This window comes from Eptatretus burgeri, chromosome 6 (assembly GCF_056783735.1).
Source record: "Eptatretus burgeri isolate ZD-2024b chromosome 6, Ebu_testis_v1, whole genome shotgun sequence".
NCBI classification, from domain to species: domain Eukaryota; kingdom Metazoa; phylum Chordata; class Myxini; order Myxiniformes; family Myxinidae; genus Eptatretus; species Eptatretus burgeri.
In genome coordinates this window covers 31,613,467-31,631,672 of record NC_140966.1, presented here as the reverse complement: position 1 = coordinate 31,631,672, position 18,206 = coordinate 31,613,467, and the positions used below count along the sequence as shown (strand labels likewise).

The window sequence follows — 18,206 nt, the reverse complement described above, 5'->3', positions numbered from 1 at the left end:
ACCGTTGGTACGGTCCAAGACCGTTGGCACAATCCAAGACCGTTGGTACAATCAAAGACCGTTGGTACAATCCAAGACCGTTGGTACAATCAAAGACCGTTGGTACAATCCAAGACCGTTGCTACGGTCCAAGACCGCTGGTACGGTCCAAGACCGCTGGTACAATCCAAGACCGTTAGTACGGTCCAAGACCGTTGGCACAATTCAAAACCGTTGGCACGGTCCAAGACCGTTGGCACAGGTACAGACAAACTAATCGACTGTTAGCGAAACAAAAGATGAAATGATTCCATTTTAAGGTCAACAGGTGAAAGATCAAATGTGACGAGCCCTTTGGAAATCATTGAGCAGACCCTACTACCTCGTCCGAATCATCCCTGCTGTCGAGAATCCCGCGACCTTTAATCACCTCCGACATCAAAGGTGGGACGCAGGTGATGTTTTCACCCCCTGGCCGTCTGTGAGCAGCATATCTCAAAAAGTTGTGGACGGATTCGGATGAAATTTTGTGGACAGATTGGGTGTGTGACAAGGACGAATCGATGAGATTTTGGTGAAGATTCGAATCCGGATACGAGAATTTTTTTGAGTGATTCTTCGTAAATTGAGAGATGGGGCCAAAAACTATGTATAGCATGTTATCTCTTAAAGTTGTGGACGAGTTGTGACAAAACGAGGTGGAGGAGTTGGTTAGGTAACAAGAACAAGCCGATTCGATTTTGGTTAAGGTCTGGAATCAGATCCGACCTATCAGTGGCATTCAAAATGTAAACTATTCATCCAGGTGGAGGTATGTTCTCTACGGCATGACATTCCGTTTCACCAAGTTGTCACTCTGAGTGATTTTATTTATTTACTTTTTTGGACTTTATGGTGCACAAAATAAAATTGACCCCGTCTACCCCCAATCCAACAAAACAAGCTCAAATGAGCTAAGATCCTCGTCCTCTGAATGATGACGTGATAAAAACGAATATGACGTCATTGTGATGTATCATATGTGCGGTAATTCATCTCTGCGAATGCCCTGTTCGATTCCCGCAAACAGAATTCAAAAAGCTTGCCTAGTTTCGGAGATAATTTTTTTTAGGCGATTTACATTAGCGGAGATATTTTGACGTCATAACTTTTTTTCTCGGAGGAATTTTCAAAATCGGAGGTAGTTCCTGTCTGCGCAGGGGATTTTTACATATATATGCCAAGTTTCAGGAAATTTCGATGAAAACTGTAGGCTGTGAACCAAAAAAAGTCCACAAGAAGAAGATGAAGAACAACAACGTGAGTAAGACTTAGAGATCCTCCACGAGGATCTAAAAAACAAATCGCTTTAAAAATGATCAGATCCGGATCTTCACAAAAATCGAATCAATTCGTCCTCATCACACACACAACCTGTCCACCAAGTTTCATCCGAATCCGTCCACAACTATGAGACGTCCCGCAATATCGTTTTTAGCTACATCTCTCAATGGTGAAAAATCTTTAAAAAAATTAAACAATTCTCGCATCCAGATCTAGATTCGGATCTTCACCGAAATTGATTCGATTCTTCCTAGTGGCACTCCCAACCTGTCCACCAAGTTTGGTCAGAATCCATCCCTAACCTTTTGAGATATTGTACGATATATTGTTTTTGGCCCCATCTCTCAACGGTGAAGAATCATTTAAGCGTTGCTGTCCTTGGCCAGTCACCTACACACAAAATTTTTTTTAAGAACAATTGCTTGAAAACTGTGGCCAGAAATCGTGTACCAGATAGACAGACAAACATACTTGTCAAAAATTTTTTTCCACGAAGTATTGAAGAGGAACAACAGGTGTGTGTTCGTAAGCAAGCAAGCAGCCGTTACGTTGGTAAAAATGACCGCCGGAGTCGGATTCAAAACTATAATTATATACCGAACAACCAATGAAATGTTCAGCGCCATATCCTTGTTACGTATACTCATATTATTGAAACGTGTATTCCACACTTGAATTGGTACTTATACCTTTTGTCCGAATTCCTCAAGATCAACGAACATGATGCAACACCACCCCAAAAATGCACAGTGGGGGTCAATAGATAAACTTGCAAGCTCGTCTATCGCCCCCTCCTTGTGACTTCCCCATTTCTTTATCTTTCTTTTACTCTTCCTCGTACTCTGTAGCCACTGTAATCACAATAAATTTGTTTGGGGGAAGTTATTGTCACAAGAGGATAAAGTAAAACTGCTCAGACAGCATTTGCTCAACGACCATGATAGCCCTCGCGAGAGTCAAAAACAAGGCACATTTAAACTTAATTTACATCATACCCCTCCAGGTTAAAGGTCAAGGTCTCACACCCCGAGGAGTACAAAACCACCATTTAGGTTTTTCTCCCTTTATCTCTATGCCAATGTCTGAGGACTTTTAGAATGAAAATTTGCAACAATAGTGGGAATACCAGAGTTGGTGTCAAAGCCACCTAATGCTCGCCTGTTTATACATTTATCGTTTTTAAAAGACTAGTCTAATAATTAATATTTTTTATAAAGCATTGCAGTGAAGTATAATTGTAAAGCAAAATATGTATTTGTATATTGTAATCAGTAACAAGAGCGCAAGTGAGCACAATATACGCCCTAACAAGAAGGTATATGCAGAATTGTGCTACTACATGGAAAACAGCATCCTGGTTGCCATGGCAACCACTTTAGATGACGAACGTATGTCGCTACACACAGTCTGTACCTATGTACCAAATATGAAACGTGAAAGTTGAAAACTTTGGGAGTTAGAGTGCGGACAGGAACTGATGGAAAACAGCATCCTGGTTGCCATGGCAACCACTTTAGATGACGAACGTATGTCATGACACACCGTCTCTACACTCTGTACCTATGTACGAAAAATGAAACGTGGAAGTTAGAGTGCGGACAGGAACGGACAGACAGACAGACAGACAGATAGACGGACAGACGACCGGTATCGCAAAACCTCCGCCGCCAATACTGCTGGGTCACTCAAGTGAACCTTACATCTTATTCATTAAATATGTCAACAGTGCTGACAGAGTTATAGTTTTCTCCAACATTTTTTTTGGGGGGGGGGGGAGGGTTGGAAATCACTTAAAACATGTAGAAATGCAAAAAAAAAAAAAAAAAATCGAAATTTTGTTTCAAAAAAAGTTGCAAAAATTTTTTTTTCTCTAACAATTCTTTTTTGGGGGGGGTGGAAATCACTTAAAACATGTAGAAATGCAAAAAAAAAAATTCTTGAACAATTTCTTTTGGGGGGGGGGACCAAGTCCAAAATCTAATGGCATGATCCTTGGACCATACCTCACCCCCTCCCCCACCAAGTTTCGTCCAAATCCGTCGAGTTTTTCTGTAATACAAAAAATTTAACATTTTCACGCTCACGCCGGGGGTATCGCTATAGCTCTCTGTTCTTCGAACAGGTGAGCTAAAAATGTATGCGGGGTTGATATTTTTTTGACCTTGACCTATTTTTATGGTCAAGACCCAATTTTAGGCATTTTAACATTTTCCACCAAAATTCGACCAAGGTTGAGGAAGTGTGAACCGATTGAAATGAAATTTCTCCCGTTACATGGCGTAGAGCAGTGATCTTCACTATTTTTAGAGGGGTCGGGGGGGGGGGCACTTTGCCGATAAATCAGTGTGAGAGCCGCCACACCGCCTGCAGGACTCCATAATGCTGCGACCCGGCCCCGCCTCCACATACTCTTCTTCGTTGCAGTTAACTGGGCTGCAAGTGTTATTTAATTGTTTGTGTACTGCACCCATATCCTGATGTAGTGATGGTACCTTTATGCTTCACATTGGAACACTTATTCAAAATCATTGGATCAATTTGATAGCATTTATGGCAGATGATGATGGGGTGTTTTTACATTTGTGCATTATCGGCCACATGTCAGGGGGCCCCACTTTCGGCCACCAGTGGTTTGCGGGCCATGCAATGAAGAACAGGGTGTTGAGTAAGGTGCATTTGCAATGAATTTACATCGTAGCCCTCCGAGTTAAGGTCAAGGTCAAATGGCGGTCTGAAAAAAAACAAAAAACACTCGTCATCACTATTTTGCGATTGCAGTATCTCAAAGCGCTCTTCTCCCAAGATGTTCTTTCATCATAATAGCGTGCAGTACCTGCAGGAAAGTTGTGCGCCTAATATTTGTTGCATGTCCATCTACTTTTTTCAGATTGTGACCGAATTTACAAAAAACACCTTTATGATCATAACTTGAATAATTTTCCTTCGGTTTTCATGAGTTTTTTTGGATAGAATGTAGAGAGGGGCACGTTATCTGCATTTACAATCTATCCCTAAATGTTGATGGTCAAGGTCATATGGTGGTCCGACAAAAATATGGCCATCATTGGATCATGGGCCAAAGGTAAGTCGCAAGTGATCGTCAAGGGTAAGCCTCTCCCGGTTGGGGGAAGCTTACCCTTGGCGATCGCAGATATGTCATTATGTTTGGGCCATACTGCATTCAGGTAAACAATATTCCCCAAAAGCATAGAATCTATTCATATTCCACTCACTCAGTAATTAATCACTCAAATTTTAAATAAAAGGTATTAAATCAATTTCAAGGGAAACAGCTTCATCATCCTTTGTGAGAATACATTTTTTGTTTCTTTGCTCAAAAAAGGGAAGGGGGTGCTTTTACTTTGGGCAATAGAATACGAACACCAACCCTCACCTTTCTAACTGCACGAAACATTGATACTTCAGCAACTCAGCGAGTTGTGAACCAGTTTCGGCGTTCTCAACATCGACCATCTCTCTTCCTCACATTGTTGCACCTACGCCAACCAAGCCGATTGAGATGGAACTTTAGAAAAGCCGATTGGAAGTTGTTCAGCCGGTTGTGGGAAAATGTTGCCAATGTACTCTGATCCAACGTTACCTGATGTAGACTATTCATACAAAACGTTTCAGCAGCGCCTTCAAGACAAGGAAGGCCAATCCGCACATATACAGGAAGTGCTACATACCGGGCTGGGACGAGGAGTGCACTCTGCTCCGTAATGACCATCAACACAAACGTCCCTGAGTCCTCGGCAGCTTCTGCTGATGCTTTGATGAACCACCTTAACTGGAAACGCCAAGAAAGGTGGATAGAGACTTGAGAACATCGATTTCATACACTCCTCTCAGAAAGGTTGGGGAAGTGTGAACTACCTCACCGGTCGAGCAGCAACGAAAAGAGTGCACCTGGCTGAAGCAAACAAAATAGCCAAACAGCTTGTGAACAACGGCAATTACTGTCTCTGATAAGAAGGCCCAACATATAATCTTGCAGTCCTTCCATGAGAAACTTCACGAACCGTCTGTTGATGGCCATCTGACTTATCCTTTCACCAATGAAGAAATGAGTGTTGAGATCCTGGAACGGCCTATGTGTCCCAATTCTTGGGAAAAGAATGCTCCAGGCAGTTTAACCAACACTTGCAGAGGTTCAAATCACGTTTCCTTTATTAAAACACTCAATGTGCGATGGTAAAAACCATACCTTTTCCAGATACAACCACATGTCCAGCCAGACAGGGCCGCACCAATCTCCCCACTTCCAGCAGAGATAACGTGACACATGGGCAGAACATAAGTATGCATGAGGCAAAACACGAATATGCATTGAGGCAAGACATGGGCGAAACATAAATATGCAAGAGGCAAAACATGGGCAGAGCATGAATATATGTTTTACATTCAAACTTGGTTACATCAAACTTCTCACCTGATTTTTATAAAAACCACCACAGTCATTGAGCAAAGATAATTATGTGAACACGAGAACCAGGGTAGCTACCACAGCTCTAAATATTGTGAAATTGTTGTTGAACCTTATCAAAAATTACATACCTAGACCAGGAATCAAACCCAGGTCCTCTAGTTCACTGCTACTCAAAGAGCTGGTACGCGGACCAGTTCCGGTACGCGAGTCATCGACTGCCGGTCCGCAGCGAGTTTCCAGTTTCACATTATCATAATATATAACATGTAATGTATAAAATGAAAACGTATAAAATCTTGAAAATAATATATTTAAGCCGACAAATTCAAAATACGAGACAGAGGTCTGTCAACGTTGGAAGTTATACCAGAACCGAACGTGACGGTAATATAATGTGAATTTCAGCGGAGTTGCCAGGTGGTGCTCTTTTGTTTTGCCAAAATGGGTGTAATTATAATTGTACAGTTGTCATGAAAGTTTTAAAATATTCATAATGTTTCTTTATATTATAAAAAAATAGCTCCGCAAAGCGGGCGCAACCCCTCAGCCCATGCATTGTAAAAGGAAGCAGTGATATCATGATGATGCAGTCACGTCATATCGAAAATCAATCAGACTTCAAGATGGCTACCGTGGCGACTAGTGAAAATCGCAGCATGCCCATTTTCGAAAGGAACCTTCCTCTACTCAACTACAACACACACACTGCAAAAATGGATTTAATCGGACAAGGTGTTCTCCTCGAAATTGACTGAAACCAAAAGTTGACAGACTCCCGGACAACGCCTGTGACGACAATACCCCCTTTTCAGCCCAATTCGGGTTGAGGGGTAAAAACTGCTTAAAACAAACTCCTAATACCAACAGTAGTTAAGTTATTCATGTGTTACGGTTCTAGGAACCGTAAGCATCCAAACATACAGTTGTCCCAGTCATTTATGCCGTTAAGTATATGTGTAGACAGATCCCTTCCTTGTGTTTAGTGGGAAGACACTGGGGTGCGTTGCGATGTTTTTTTTTAGTTCGGGTGATAAATCTTTATATCCCATCCCCCATCACGATCCACTGTCCACCTGCGTCTCTGGAGCCTCGTGTTTCCGATGCAAAATCTTGCAGCAGTTCCAGTTCCTCGGCTTCCCCAAACATTCCCATTTCTTCTTGGCTGTACCACCATTCACCTTCCTCAAACTCGCATGGAGTGGGCAGGATTTCCCGGCCTGGCCGAGATCCCGCCCAGAAAGGGGCGGACCCACGAAGGGCCTGTCCAATCGGGACTCTTGGTATTTCATTATAATTTTGTGCGCATTGACTGTGGGACTCAGGTAAAGGTTGGAAAATAACAGGTTTCATGGAAATATTGATTTTTGAAGCTATTATCACGAGGTTGTTTATCTTTTGTTTAGAATTTTATTGTATTGTTCATTTTTAGCTCGCCTGTTCGAAGAACAGAGAGCTATAGCTTTTCCCCCCCGCGTGAGCGTAAAAATGTTAAAGTTTTTGGTGCAAGTTATTTAGAAGCTTGCCATTTATTTAATATGTGTACTCGGATGCTGATATTTGGCATGGAGGTTCCTTTGGGGTATATTATTGATGTAGTGAAGTTGAAATTAAAAAAGAATTTCAAATTTTTTAAATATTTGATCTGTTTTGAACTTAACTTTTTTGGAGCACATCAACGTTAAAGTTTTTGGTGCAAATTATTTAGAAGCTTGCCATTCATTCAATATGTGTACTAGGATGCTGATATTTGGCATGGAGGTTCCTTTGGGGTATATTATTCATGTAGTGAAGTTGAAATTAAAAAATAATTTCAAATTTTTGACCTGTTTTGAACTTAACTTTTTTGTCACACATCAATGTTAAAGTTTTTTTCCTTTCTAATGTTTTTATCGACCACACTATTTTTTACTGATTACTATATACAAATACATATATTGCTTTAAAATTATTTGGATCAGACTTCACTGCAATGCTTCATAAAAATATTATTAGACAAGTCTTTTAAAAATGATAAATGTGTAAACAGGCGAGCATTGGGTGGCTTTGACACCAACTCTGGTTTATATTCTATTTGCACTGATTCTACTATATACAGTTCAAATATTAGCTCAAATATTACAAATAAGCATTATTTCAGTCCATCATTCCAGGGTTATGGAATTTATATTAATTATTTTTATCTCTAATTTATAGATGGCGAAGCGAGGCCCAATGGACATGTTTATCAAGCAGAGAAATCCGGTTGCTGACCATACAAGTAATTCTGAATCAGATGATGGCGATGTAAATGAAGCTGAAGTATTGCTGGCAAAAATAATTCATACTAGCTTTACTCAGAAATATGACTCCTCATACATTCAATTCGGTTTTGTATCCACAAATGATGGGGTAGTGCCAAAATCGCAGTGTGTTATTTATGGAGATGTGTGTTATATATGGAGATGTATGGAGATTTACGACTCAATGAAGCCGTCAAACCTCGAGGCATTTAAATACAAAACATAACGAAATGAGTTCAAAGTCGAAAGAGTTCTTTGAAAGAAAGCATATTGATTTAAAAGGCCGTTAAAAACAGATCTTTGAAGTGTTACACATAAATACTTGTGCTTTGTGGGCTTCTTATAAAGTAGCACCGAGTTGCTAAGGCTAAAAAACCAGACACAATCGGTGAGACGCTAGTGATAGGCTCTATTAAAGATGTCTGCATGGAAATGCTGGGTGAGGCGGCTGCAAGGAAAGTGGCTCAGGTGCCACTTTCAAATGACACTATAGCTCGACGAATTCACGATCTGGCTCAGGATATGGAAGATCAACTCGTAGGACAGATTAAGTTAGCAAAGTACTTTTCTTTGCAGCTTGATGAATGTACAGACGTTGCTAATATGGCAATTCTGATGGTGTATGTGCGATTTGAACATGAGTGTGACTTGAAGGAAGAGGTTTTTTTTCCTCTGCTTCACTACCAACAAAAACAACTAGTTCTGAAGTGTTCAAGACTGTGAGCGACTACATCGTTAACAAATGTAGGTTGGATATGAAGTTTTGCGTAGGCGTATGTTCTGATGGTGCTGCCGCAATGATAGGACGGCATTCAGGAGTGGTTACCCAGATCAAGGCGCTTGCCCCAGAATGCAAGTCAACGCATTGCTTCCTTCACCGAGAAAGTCTTGCAACAAAATAAAATGTCAACAGAACTAAACAGTGTGCTCAGCGAGGTTGTAAAAATTGTGAATCTTGTAAAGGCAAATGCTCGAAATTCGAGACTATTAACTGCATTGTGATGATATGGGAGCTGATCATAAACAGCTCCAATTGCATGCCGATGTATGTTGCTTATCAAGGGGAAAAGTCCTGTCAAGAGTATTTGAACTACGAAACGAAATGGCCAAGTTTCTTCAAGACAAAAAAAACCAAACTGGTCACAATTTGTTCCGAGATGTGAATTGGCTCACCAAGCTGGCTTATTTGGTGGATATCTTTGTCATCTTTAATCATCTCAACACCTCCATGCAGGGAAGGATGCTTCGTGTTTTACAATGGCAGACAAGATCGACAGACAAAAACGAAAGCCGGAAGCATGGAAGAGTCGAGTGTCAAGAGATTGTTATGACATGTTTCACCAATTAGCGGCAGTCATCGCTGATGCAGGAGAAGACCTTAATGTTACATCTCTAAGAAATGTCATCAGAGAACACTTGACGAATTTGGCAGAACGTTTTCAGCATTACTTTCCAGAAGAAGAAGATCCACGGAAAGGAAATGAATGGATCCGAAATCCGTTTATGCCATTGAGAGATGACTTGGGTGTCACTATGGAGGATAAATTGTTGGAGATGTCTGCTGACGAAGGATTGAAGAGGAGTTTCAAAACTACAACAGCACTTGCTTCTTTTTGGATAAAAGTGAAAGCAGAATATCCTGAGCTTACTGAAATTGCTCTGAAAACTCTTCTCCCATTTCCTTCAACCTACGTCTGCGAGACTGGCTTCTCAACCATGAGCATTATTTAGACAAAGTACAGGAATAGTGTGGATATTCATTCTCCATCGCATGTGGCACTGTCCTCAAATGAACCACGATTGGATAAGCTGACAAAGAAGCAGGCTCACCTTTCACATTAGTAAAAGTTAAGGATTTAACATGCCTATATCATCAATTTCATATTTTAACATTATGACATTTTCAAAGTTGTCTTCAATGTAATGTTACCCATTTCCTTTCAATCTTTCTTTTAATGTCTTTATTCATTGGAGTTTAAGATAACTAAAATATATAATTTTTTCAACCTACCTTATTCATTATAATTTTTCATTTTATTACTTATATACGGGGACAATAATATGTTTATAATAACTATGTTTGAAGGCTTTGCAAGTTTGATTTTTAGATCCCCGTGGAGGTTCTCTAAGTCTTACTCATGTTGTTGTTCTTGTGGACTTTTTTGTTTCACAGCCTACAGTTTTCATCGAAACGTCCTAAAACTTGGCGTATATATGTAAAAATACCCTGCACAGACAGTAACCATCTCCGATTTTGAAAATTCCTCCTAGAAAAAAAAGTTATGACGTCAAAATATCTCTGCTAATGGAAATAGCGTAAAAAATTATCTCAAACTTGGCAAGCTTTTTGAATTCTGTTTGCGGGAATCGAACAGGGCATTAGCAGAGATGAATTACCGCATATCACTATGACATCATATCAATTTTTATGACGTCATTCCTATTTTTTGACATTTTTTGTTTCACAACCCAGTTTTCATCGGATGTTCGTGAAACTTTCCATGTATATGCAGAAAGCCCACACGCAGGCAGTAACCATCTCCAATTTTGAAAATTCTTCCCAGAAAAAAAGTTAACGCCATATCGCCGCTAATGGAAATCGCCTATACCATTATCTCCGAAACTAGGCAAGCTGTTTGAATTTTGTTTGCAGGAATCAAGTCGGGCATTAGCACAGATAATAATTTATCGCAAACCTGATACATCACAATGACGTCATATTCGTTTTTATGATGTCATCATTAAGAGGACGAGGATCTTACCTCATTTGAGCTTGTTTATATATTATTTTTATTATTGTAATACTGTATTACTCGTTTACAAAATATATATTAAACAAATTACCCCCATGTGGGGTGATGGTCATCTCTATAATGCTTTTTTACAATCATAATCGATGAACCGTTGCCAGATATCTCCTAGAATGACAGACTCGATAGGTTTTGAAAATGGTGACTTTCACAACTTTCGTGACCTTGACCCTGACCTCAAATCCGGGAAAAAATATGTCGTTGGGTATCACTCGTCGACCTCTATCCACATACCAAATTTCATCAAAATCGCAAGTAAAACGTTTTCTTTGTACCGGGAGGTGTTTTTGACCATCTTCCAGGTTACGTGGCGGCCAAACGGGACGGAAATTCAAAAATCTGTCTGGTTAGATACAAGATAATATTTTTTACTATCATAATCAATAAACAGTTGCCGAATATCTTGTAGAATGGCAGACGAGATAGGTTTTGAAAATGGCGATTTTTATAACTTACGTGACCTTGAACCCGGACAAAAGTTATATCGTTGTACAACACTCATCGACCTACCCACATACTAAGTTTCATCAAGATCGGAAGGAAAAAAATTGTTGATGGACGGACGGACATTTGGTCTGGCTTTATTAGGTCGTCTCGGTAGAGATGACCTAAAAATGTGTCAACTTTTATTATATTCATTATATTTTTATATTTTTCCGGTATGAATTATTATTACAACGGATGTTCAAACAATATTTTCTCGGATCATAAACAAATAATAATATGGCACGAATATGGTACATTGGAAAAAAAACCTGCCGGTCCACCACATCAGATAGTTTGAGAAGCACTGCTCCAGTTAACCATATCAGTGCTCTGTCATCTGAGCTATTTGGTTGAAGCACCGGCTGAGCATGCAATTCTCCTACATATAGAGATGCCACTCTTTCCCCTGCTGCTTCCCAGGCACTCACTGCAAGCCATAGAAGCAGCGAGGGCCTGTCCATGAGGTCTTGATTTTTTCCCACATATACATATGTTTGTTTCCTGTTCATTTATAATTGTATTACTCTCCCCCCTGTGGTGAATCATAGCGGACATGGAATTGTCCCCCGGAAGACCCTTGAGAATTGTCCCACCACTGGATCACTCTCAGGGTTCGAAGAATCCTTCATCATGAAGTGCTGAGTTGCTGTTGCATGACGGGTGCTGCTGCACTGAGAACATAATTTTACTTGACACTCCTTGGCTGAATGGTTATTCAACAGAGCACATCTGGTACATATTTTCCATTGGGTAAGAAAAATGAGTCTGGATGGCAATGTTATTCCTTTCAATGTTCCACAATGTGCAAGAGGATGTTTGGTCCTGTGAATAGGGCAGAAATGTTGCGGACCTTCCATTTGACGAGTGTTCCCATTTTCAGAAGGCAGCGCGACTGCTGCGGTCGGTTGCTCGACAATCTGTAGCAGCAATTCACCTGTGACTTTGGTCTTGCTTACTCTGATCCTTGGATGAGTGTCACTTGTGAATGCAGAAATTCTTTTCTTCGTCGTGAGTGGAGCTTTCACTTTAGCAGCCAAAGAATGTGATCCGTCATCATATCTTGAGGAAACCATCAGAATGAGGTCATTTTGAATCTTTGCATTGCACTGAATGAGGGATGCGAGCATCGAAAATGGCAGAAAGGTGACATTGTGGGTTTCTTTATACTTGAAGGCCTCCTTCCTCCAATGATCCACAAGATCATATTAAAGCTTTGCTATGAATGATTTAAGGAACAGATTATATATCCAAAGCTGCAAGTCCGTGAAAGGAACCATTCTTTTGGCGGCCTATATCTCCTCGATGTCGCTAAACTTCAGGAAAGTTTTCCGGTCATGAGGAGAGATATGAAGCAAAAGTTCCAGTTTGGTTAGCAATGATTGTGTAAATGCTTCATCGCTGCTGAATCTTTTTGAAGGTGATTCCAGACCTCCTCGAAACCAACACGAGGGTTAGAAATGTAGACTAGGATAATACGCTTTCCAAGTGCATTGGATTCTGAACCATCAGCCATATGTTGTACCCTGAGGTTAAGCTGTTCATCGGATGCCAGCGGTACTCCTCTAATCATGTTCTGGAAGGCCGCACGCCACGTCTTCAATTTCTCAGACATCGTCAAACACAGAAATCCAATTTGAAACCAAGTCTTCACGAGACAAATAGTTTACAGTCCTGCATGGCAGGCAGTACTGTTGGCATGATTGATGGCTTGACTCCTCAACCCAACAGTGAATGGCAAGATACTAATAATGTTGTTTCCAGATGTGTGTTGTACATGCTCGCAACATATGCGGGTACAGCATGGGTGTACACTGGATTGGATGAGCCATAACCCAATTGTTTGTCAGTTGTAATCCCACTGGACAGCAACATAAGATCAGGATACATAGTGGGATACCGAGCGGTTAGAACCGGTGTCAGGTTTGTGACCCACAAGCTCAGAACGGGGCACGTTAACACACTTGGGGTCAATGTGCAAATGTGACGCTGACTGACAGAAGGCTGACGACAAAGGTTGTGTGTAAGACATTAGTTGGTGCCTGGTGAGTTGGTATGATAGACCAGGAGCTGGCATCATATTACACTGAGCAGACGGCACTTGCCTGTTGGACACGGCAGCTGGTAAAAGGGGGTCGGTGTGAAATGACACTGGTTTGAGCAACATAGCTGGGTCAGCACGTACCCGGGTATCCGATGGAATACCTTCAGTATCGTCTTCAGACAAAAGGGATGGTCATTGCTGAATAACATTCCCACGAAGGCTTTCCACTCGATGTTTGAACATTGATGTGGGCATTTGCTTCCATTCAACCACAAGAGTATTAGCGAGGTCAGGCACTGATGTTGGGCGATTCGGTCTGGCTCGCAGTCAGCATTCCAATTCATCCCAAAAGGTGTTTGATGAGGTTGAGGTCATGGCTCTTTTCAGGCCAGTCAAGTTCCACACAGATCTCGACAAAACATTTCTCCATGGACCTTGCTTTGTGCACGGGGGCATTATCATACTGAAACAGGAAAGGGCCTTCCCCAAACTGTTGCCACAAAGTTGGAAGCACAGAATCATTTAGAATGTCATTGCATGCTGTAGCATTAAGAATCCCCTTCAATGGAACTAAGGGGCAGAGCCCAAACCATGAAAAACAGCCCCAGACAATTATTCCTCCTCCACCAAACTTTACAGTTGGCACTATGCATTTGGGCAGGTAGCGTTCTCCTGGTATCCACCAAACCCAGACTTGTCCATCGGACTACCAGATGGTAAAGCACGATTCATCACTCCAGAGAACACGTTTCCACTACTCCAATCCAATGGCAGTAGGCTTTCAATCTCGACAGCCAACGTTTGGTATTGCGCATGGTGATCTTTAGCTTGTGTGCAGCTGCTCGGCCATGAAAATCCATTTATTGAAGCTCTCGACGAAGTGTTTGTGCCGATGTTGCTTCCAGAGGCAGTTTGGAACTCAGTGATGTGTTGCAACCGACGACGGACGATTTTTCAGCACTCGGTGGTCCCGTTCTGAGCTTGTGTGACCTACCACTTTGCAGCTCTTGCTCCTCGACGTTTCCACTTCAAAATAACAGCACTTACAGTTGACCGTGACAGCTCCAGCAGGGCAGAAATTTGACAAACTGACTTGTTAGAAAGGTGGCATCCTTTGACGGTGCTACGTTGAAAATCACTGAGCTCTTCAGTGTGGCCCATTCTACTGCCAATGTTTTTCTGTGGAGATTGCATGGCTGCGTACTTGATTTTATACACCTGTCAGTGTGGCTGAAGTAGCTGAATACACAAATTAGAAGTGGTGCCTGCATACTTTTGGCCATGTAGTGTATATCTGTTGCTATGTAGCTACATCTTTTGCTGCTTGAGATCACTCTGTTGCTGCATCTGTAGCTGCTTTTGCTGTGCCTGTTGCTGCTGTGGAACCATCAATCATTGCTACATCTGTTGCCCTTCGAGTAGCAAATCGAGCTTTGTCCGATTTACATCCCATGACAGCTCTGACAGAAGTCTCAGCTGCTTCTGCCTTGGCCTTCAATAAGAGAGCAGACCTGGAAGAGTTGAACGAAACCCAGGAGCCAGCGACATACCACTTATGAAGCGAGCTCGACATGGCTGCTATTCTTCCTCCCAGTCGTGAGACAAATGTGAAGTAGGGTTTTTACAATCCTGGAATGGCCTCCATGTCAGATTCTTGAATAAGAATGCTCGAAGCAGTTTAACCAACACTTGCAGGTTTAAAAAACTTTTTCTTTCTGAAAACAATCCAAGTGCGACGATAAAAACTGTGCCTTTTCGAGATGCAAGCACACATCTTGCCACACAGGCCCATGCCAGTCTCCCCACTTCCGGCAGAGACGCAACACACAAGCGGAGCATAAATATGCATGGGGCAAAATATAAATATGCATGATACAAAACATGGAGCATTAATATACGTTTTACATTGAAAATTGGTTATATCACAGTTGCTGTTGGTCAACTTAATCTCAACAAAGCACCGGGCCCTGAAGGTGTACACAATAGGTTTGGCCGACACTGATATTTCGATGCTCAGCTATATAAATTTTTCTCCTTCTGCATGACAAATCACATTCCGAAAACCTGGCTTTGGGCCATTGTTGTTGCCATCCCAAAACTGGGTAAGCCACTGGATGACCCAAAACCATATAGACCTATTTCACTGCTAAGTGCAACATGTAAACTTTTGAAAAGGCTTATCCTGGAACGAATCTACGATGTAGTTGATGAGCAATTCCCACACGAGCAGGATGGGTTTCGTCAAATACGTTTGAATGCTGGTCAAGTGGCACTGCTAACGCAGGATATTGAATACACATTTGATGACAAAGAAATAGTCGGAGCTTTCTTCCTTGACCTTAAAGCAAAATACAATACCATTTGGCACAAAGGCCTCTGCCACAAACTGCTGTGTTTCTTACCGGATCGTGTGATGGTTAATTTCATCATGGGACTTCTATATAGTCAGTCACACATTTGTTTTGAAAACTGTTGATGGGTAGATCAGCCAACCATACTGTTGAAAAAATTGAAAATTTAAACAAGGGTCTGTGCTAACACAGACTCTCCAAAATGTATACACTGATGATATCCCTCAATGTATGCCGATATCGCTTTGGTGGCTCTGGCCTCTTCTTTCGAGCAAGTCAAGAAATTGCTGACTAACGACATGCAAACGATGATGAATTACCTTCAACCTTGGCATCTAAAGCTCAGCATTGCCAAGACAGTGAGTTCTGTTTTTCCCTTACAAAATTGTGATGCCAAGTGAAACTGGCCATATTTGCTAATGATGAACTGATAAAGTTTGAGGCTAGTCCCACCTACCTGAGAGTATGCCTTGACAGGAGCCTGACCTTCAAGCCACACCTGACTCAGCTCAGCAAGAAAGTAAACTCAAGAAATGCTCTCATAAGTAGTCTGGCAGGTGTGAAATGGGGCACATCTCCCCACGTTTTGCACACCTCTGCACTCAACCTTGCTGATGCTCCTGCTGAATACTGCTCAGTTGTTTGGAGAAGAAGCACACACATCTAAAGTTGGCATTGCATTAAACAAGTCTATGCGAATTGTATCAGGATGCATAAAAGCTACCCCAACATCTTACCGACCAGTGATATAAAACCGCTTGACACCAATCACCTCGGCCACATGTTCAATATTGTACAATTGTTTTTTTTAAACAAACAAACAAAAAAAAAAACTAAACAGCCGACTCATCTTTTACATAAGCCTGGTGTTGACTTAACAGTGAAGGTGGCTGGCTTAAGATCTTGGGGTCTTGAATTCAAGCCCGTTACCATTGAATTAACACAAGGCAGGTTGAATCAGCGTGTCATCCTTCCGAAGTCAGCAAAAATGAATACCAGCTTACTGCTAACAAGGGGCATTGCATCAGAAGCACAGCCACACCCCAAGAAAAATGATGCAACCAAGCTGCATACGAAAAAATAAATTAATATTTTGCAGGACTGTATTCATGACAGGCAAACGCCGACACATCAAGTCTCATCATCCAATGGCCAATGCAACACCACCTCTGAAAGGTTACGATATTTTTACTGCTGATTGCTGCAAGCAGTCTTTGGACCAAACAATTTGCCACAAATCAATCTCACCAGATGGATTTTATCGATGAACCCGCGGTTCGGCCACCGTGTTGGGACTTACCACAATCATCTTGGGTTTGCCTGAACCGGCTCCACTCAAGGTCAGGGGAGATTTGTCTACAACATGCACAAAATGGGATTTGCCCAGGCCCATAGACTCAGATTAATCACGGGAGATTGCAAGGGTCCTGAAAGCCTTGGTTTCCACAGCGTCAAGCTGAGCAAGATGTGAGGCATGGGAGCCAGCCTAGAAGAGAAGCAGTACTCCATCAAGCTGCAGATGATGGCCTTGTCAGTGGATACGTGTTCAGGAGTGCCAAGGAAGGACTTTGCACAACTGATTATGTGCAGTCGATGACTGGCTTTGGAAGCCAACTGAGAAATGGTTTGCGCAGTGGTTTGCCCAAGTAAGATCAAGGCTGGTCGTGAGACCCAGGAGTTTGATTCATAACAAGATGATGATGATGTAATGTGTGACATGAAGATTGGATATTGTGCAGTTCAACCAGAACTCAGCCATTGGGTATTGTGCAAGTGACTTGAAATTCTAGAAACTGTTTTTGAAGAGCCATTGTGTCAGGGAGGGTTCAAGAACTGCAGCTGCTCAGCTCCTTCAGAGTTTGCCAACAGCTTCTGATTAAGGTCAATGAGAAGGACACAATACTTCCATCACAATATTTGTCGTCTTCAAAAGCTTGAATTGCCTGTTTATGCAATCATGTTTTTGATGCTCTCTAAACTATTTGGCAGTACACATCCAAAGAAAATTATTCCTCAATGACAAGTTGGCTGAGAAAATGAAAGTTAAATCAAGATATGTATCGGGCTATTGTTGAGGAAAAAAACACAAAAAAATTGAAGACTGAATATTGTGTGAAATCACTTTTACAACCATTTTAAAAATAATAATAATAAATAATAAATTTAAAAAATTCAGTCGCTTCTTCACAGGGTCACCCACCTTATAATGTGTTGCTTGGTGTCGACAAAAGACATTAATTTATACCTAATATTTAACAGCATTATGACTTTTGAGTTTTATCCACTGACCTTCTTGGTAGTTGAGATGACGAACCCAAAGGGTGAAAACTGCCTCCTTGGAGTTTTATCACACCAAAGATGCACACTGCATGGCGAGATTATGTCACCGAGGCCGAAACCAGTGCCTTTACAATACATGCTGGCTGCAGCGACCGACGCTTTGCACAAAATAAATGCGCCCAAACTCAGTTAATTTAAAATAAATAGAAATACAGACCTCCCCTCAAA

At 41.5% G+C, this 18,206-nt stretch overlaps 1 protein-coding gene across 8 annotated transcripts in view; it reads right to left on the bottom strand.

Annotated features, from left to right (window-relative positions):
* The window catches only part of LOC147024497 (uncharacterized), a 52,875-nt gene extending 34,768 nt beyond the window's left edge, over positions 1–18,107 (bottom strand). For all 8 annotated transcript variants that reach the window (XR_015059061.1, XR_015059062.1, XM_085884480.1 and 5 more), the window contains exons 1-3: positions 16,156–18,107; positions 5,510–15,844; positions 4,992–5,092 (exon numbers count right to left, since the gene is read on the bottom strand). Coding sequence is in view for 6 of the 8 variants with exons in the window: in XM_085884480.1 (XP_085740606.1) it covers positions 4,992–5,092; positions 5,510–5,689 (281 nt within the window). In the remaining 2 variants the exon portion in view is untranslated. The remainder of the gene's footprint in view (positions 1–4,991; positions 5,093–5,509; positions 15,845–16,155) is intronic.
* Between the last annotated feature and the right edge of the window lie 99 nt (positions 18,108–18,206).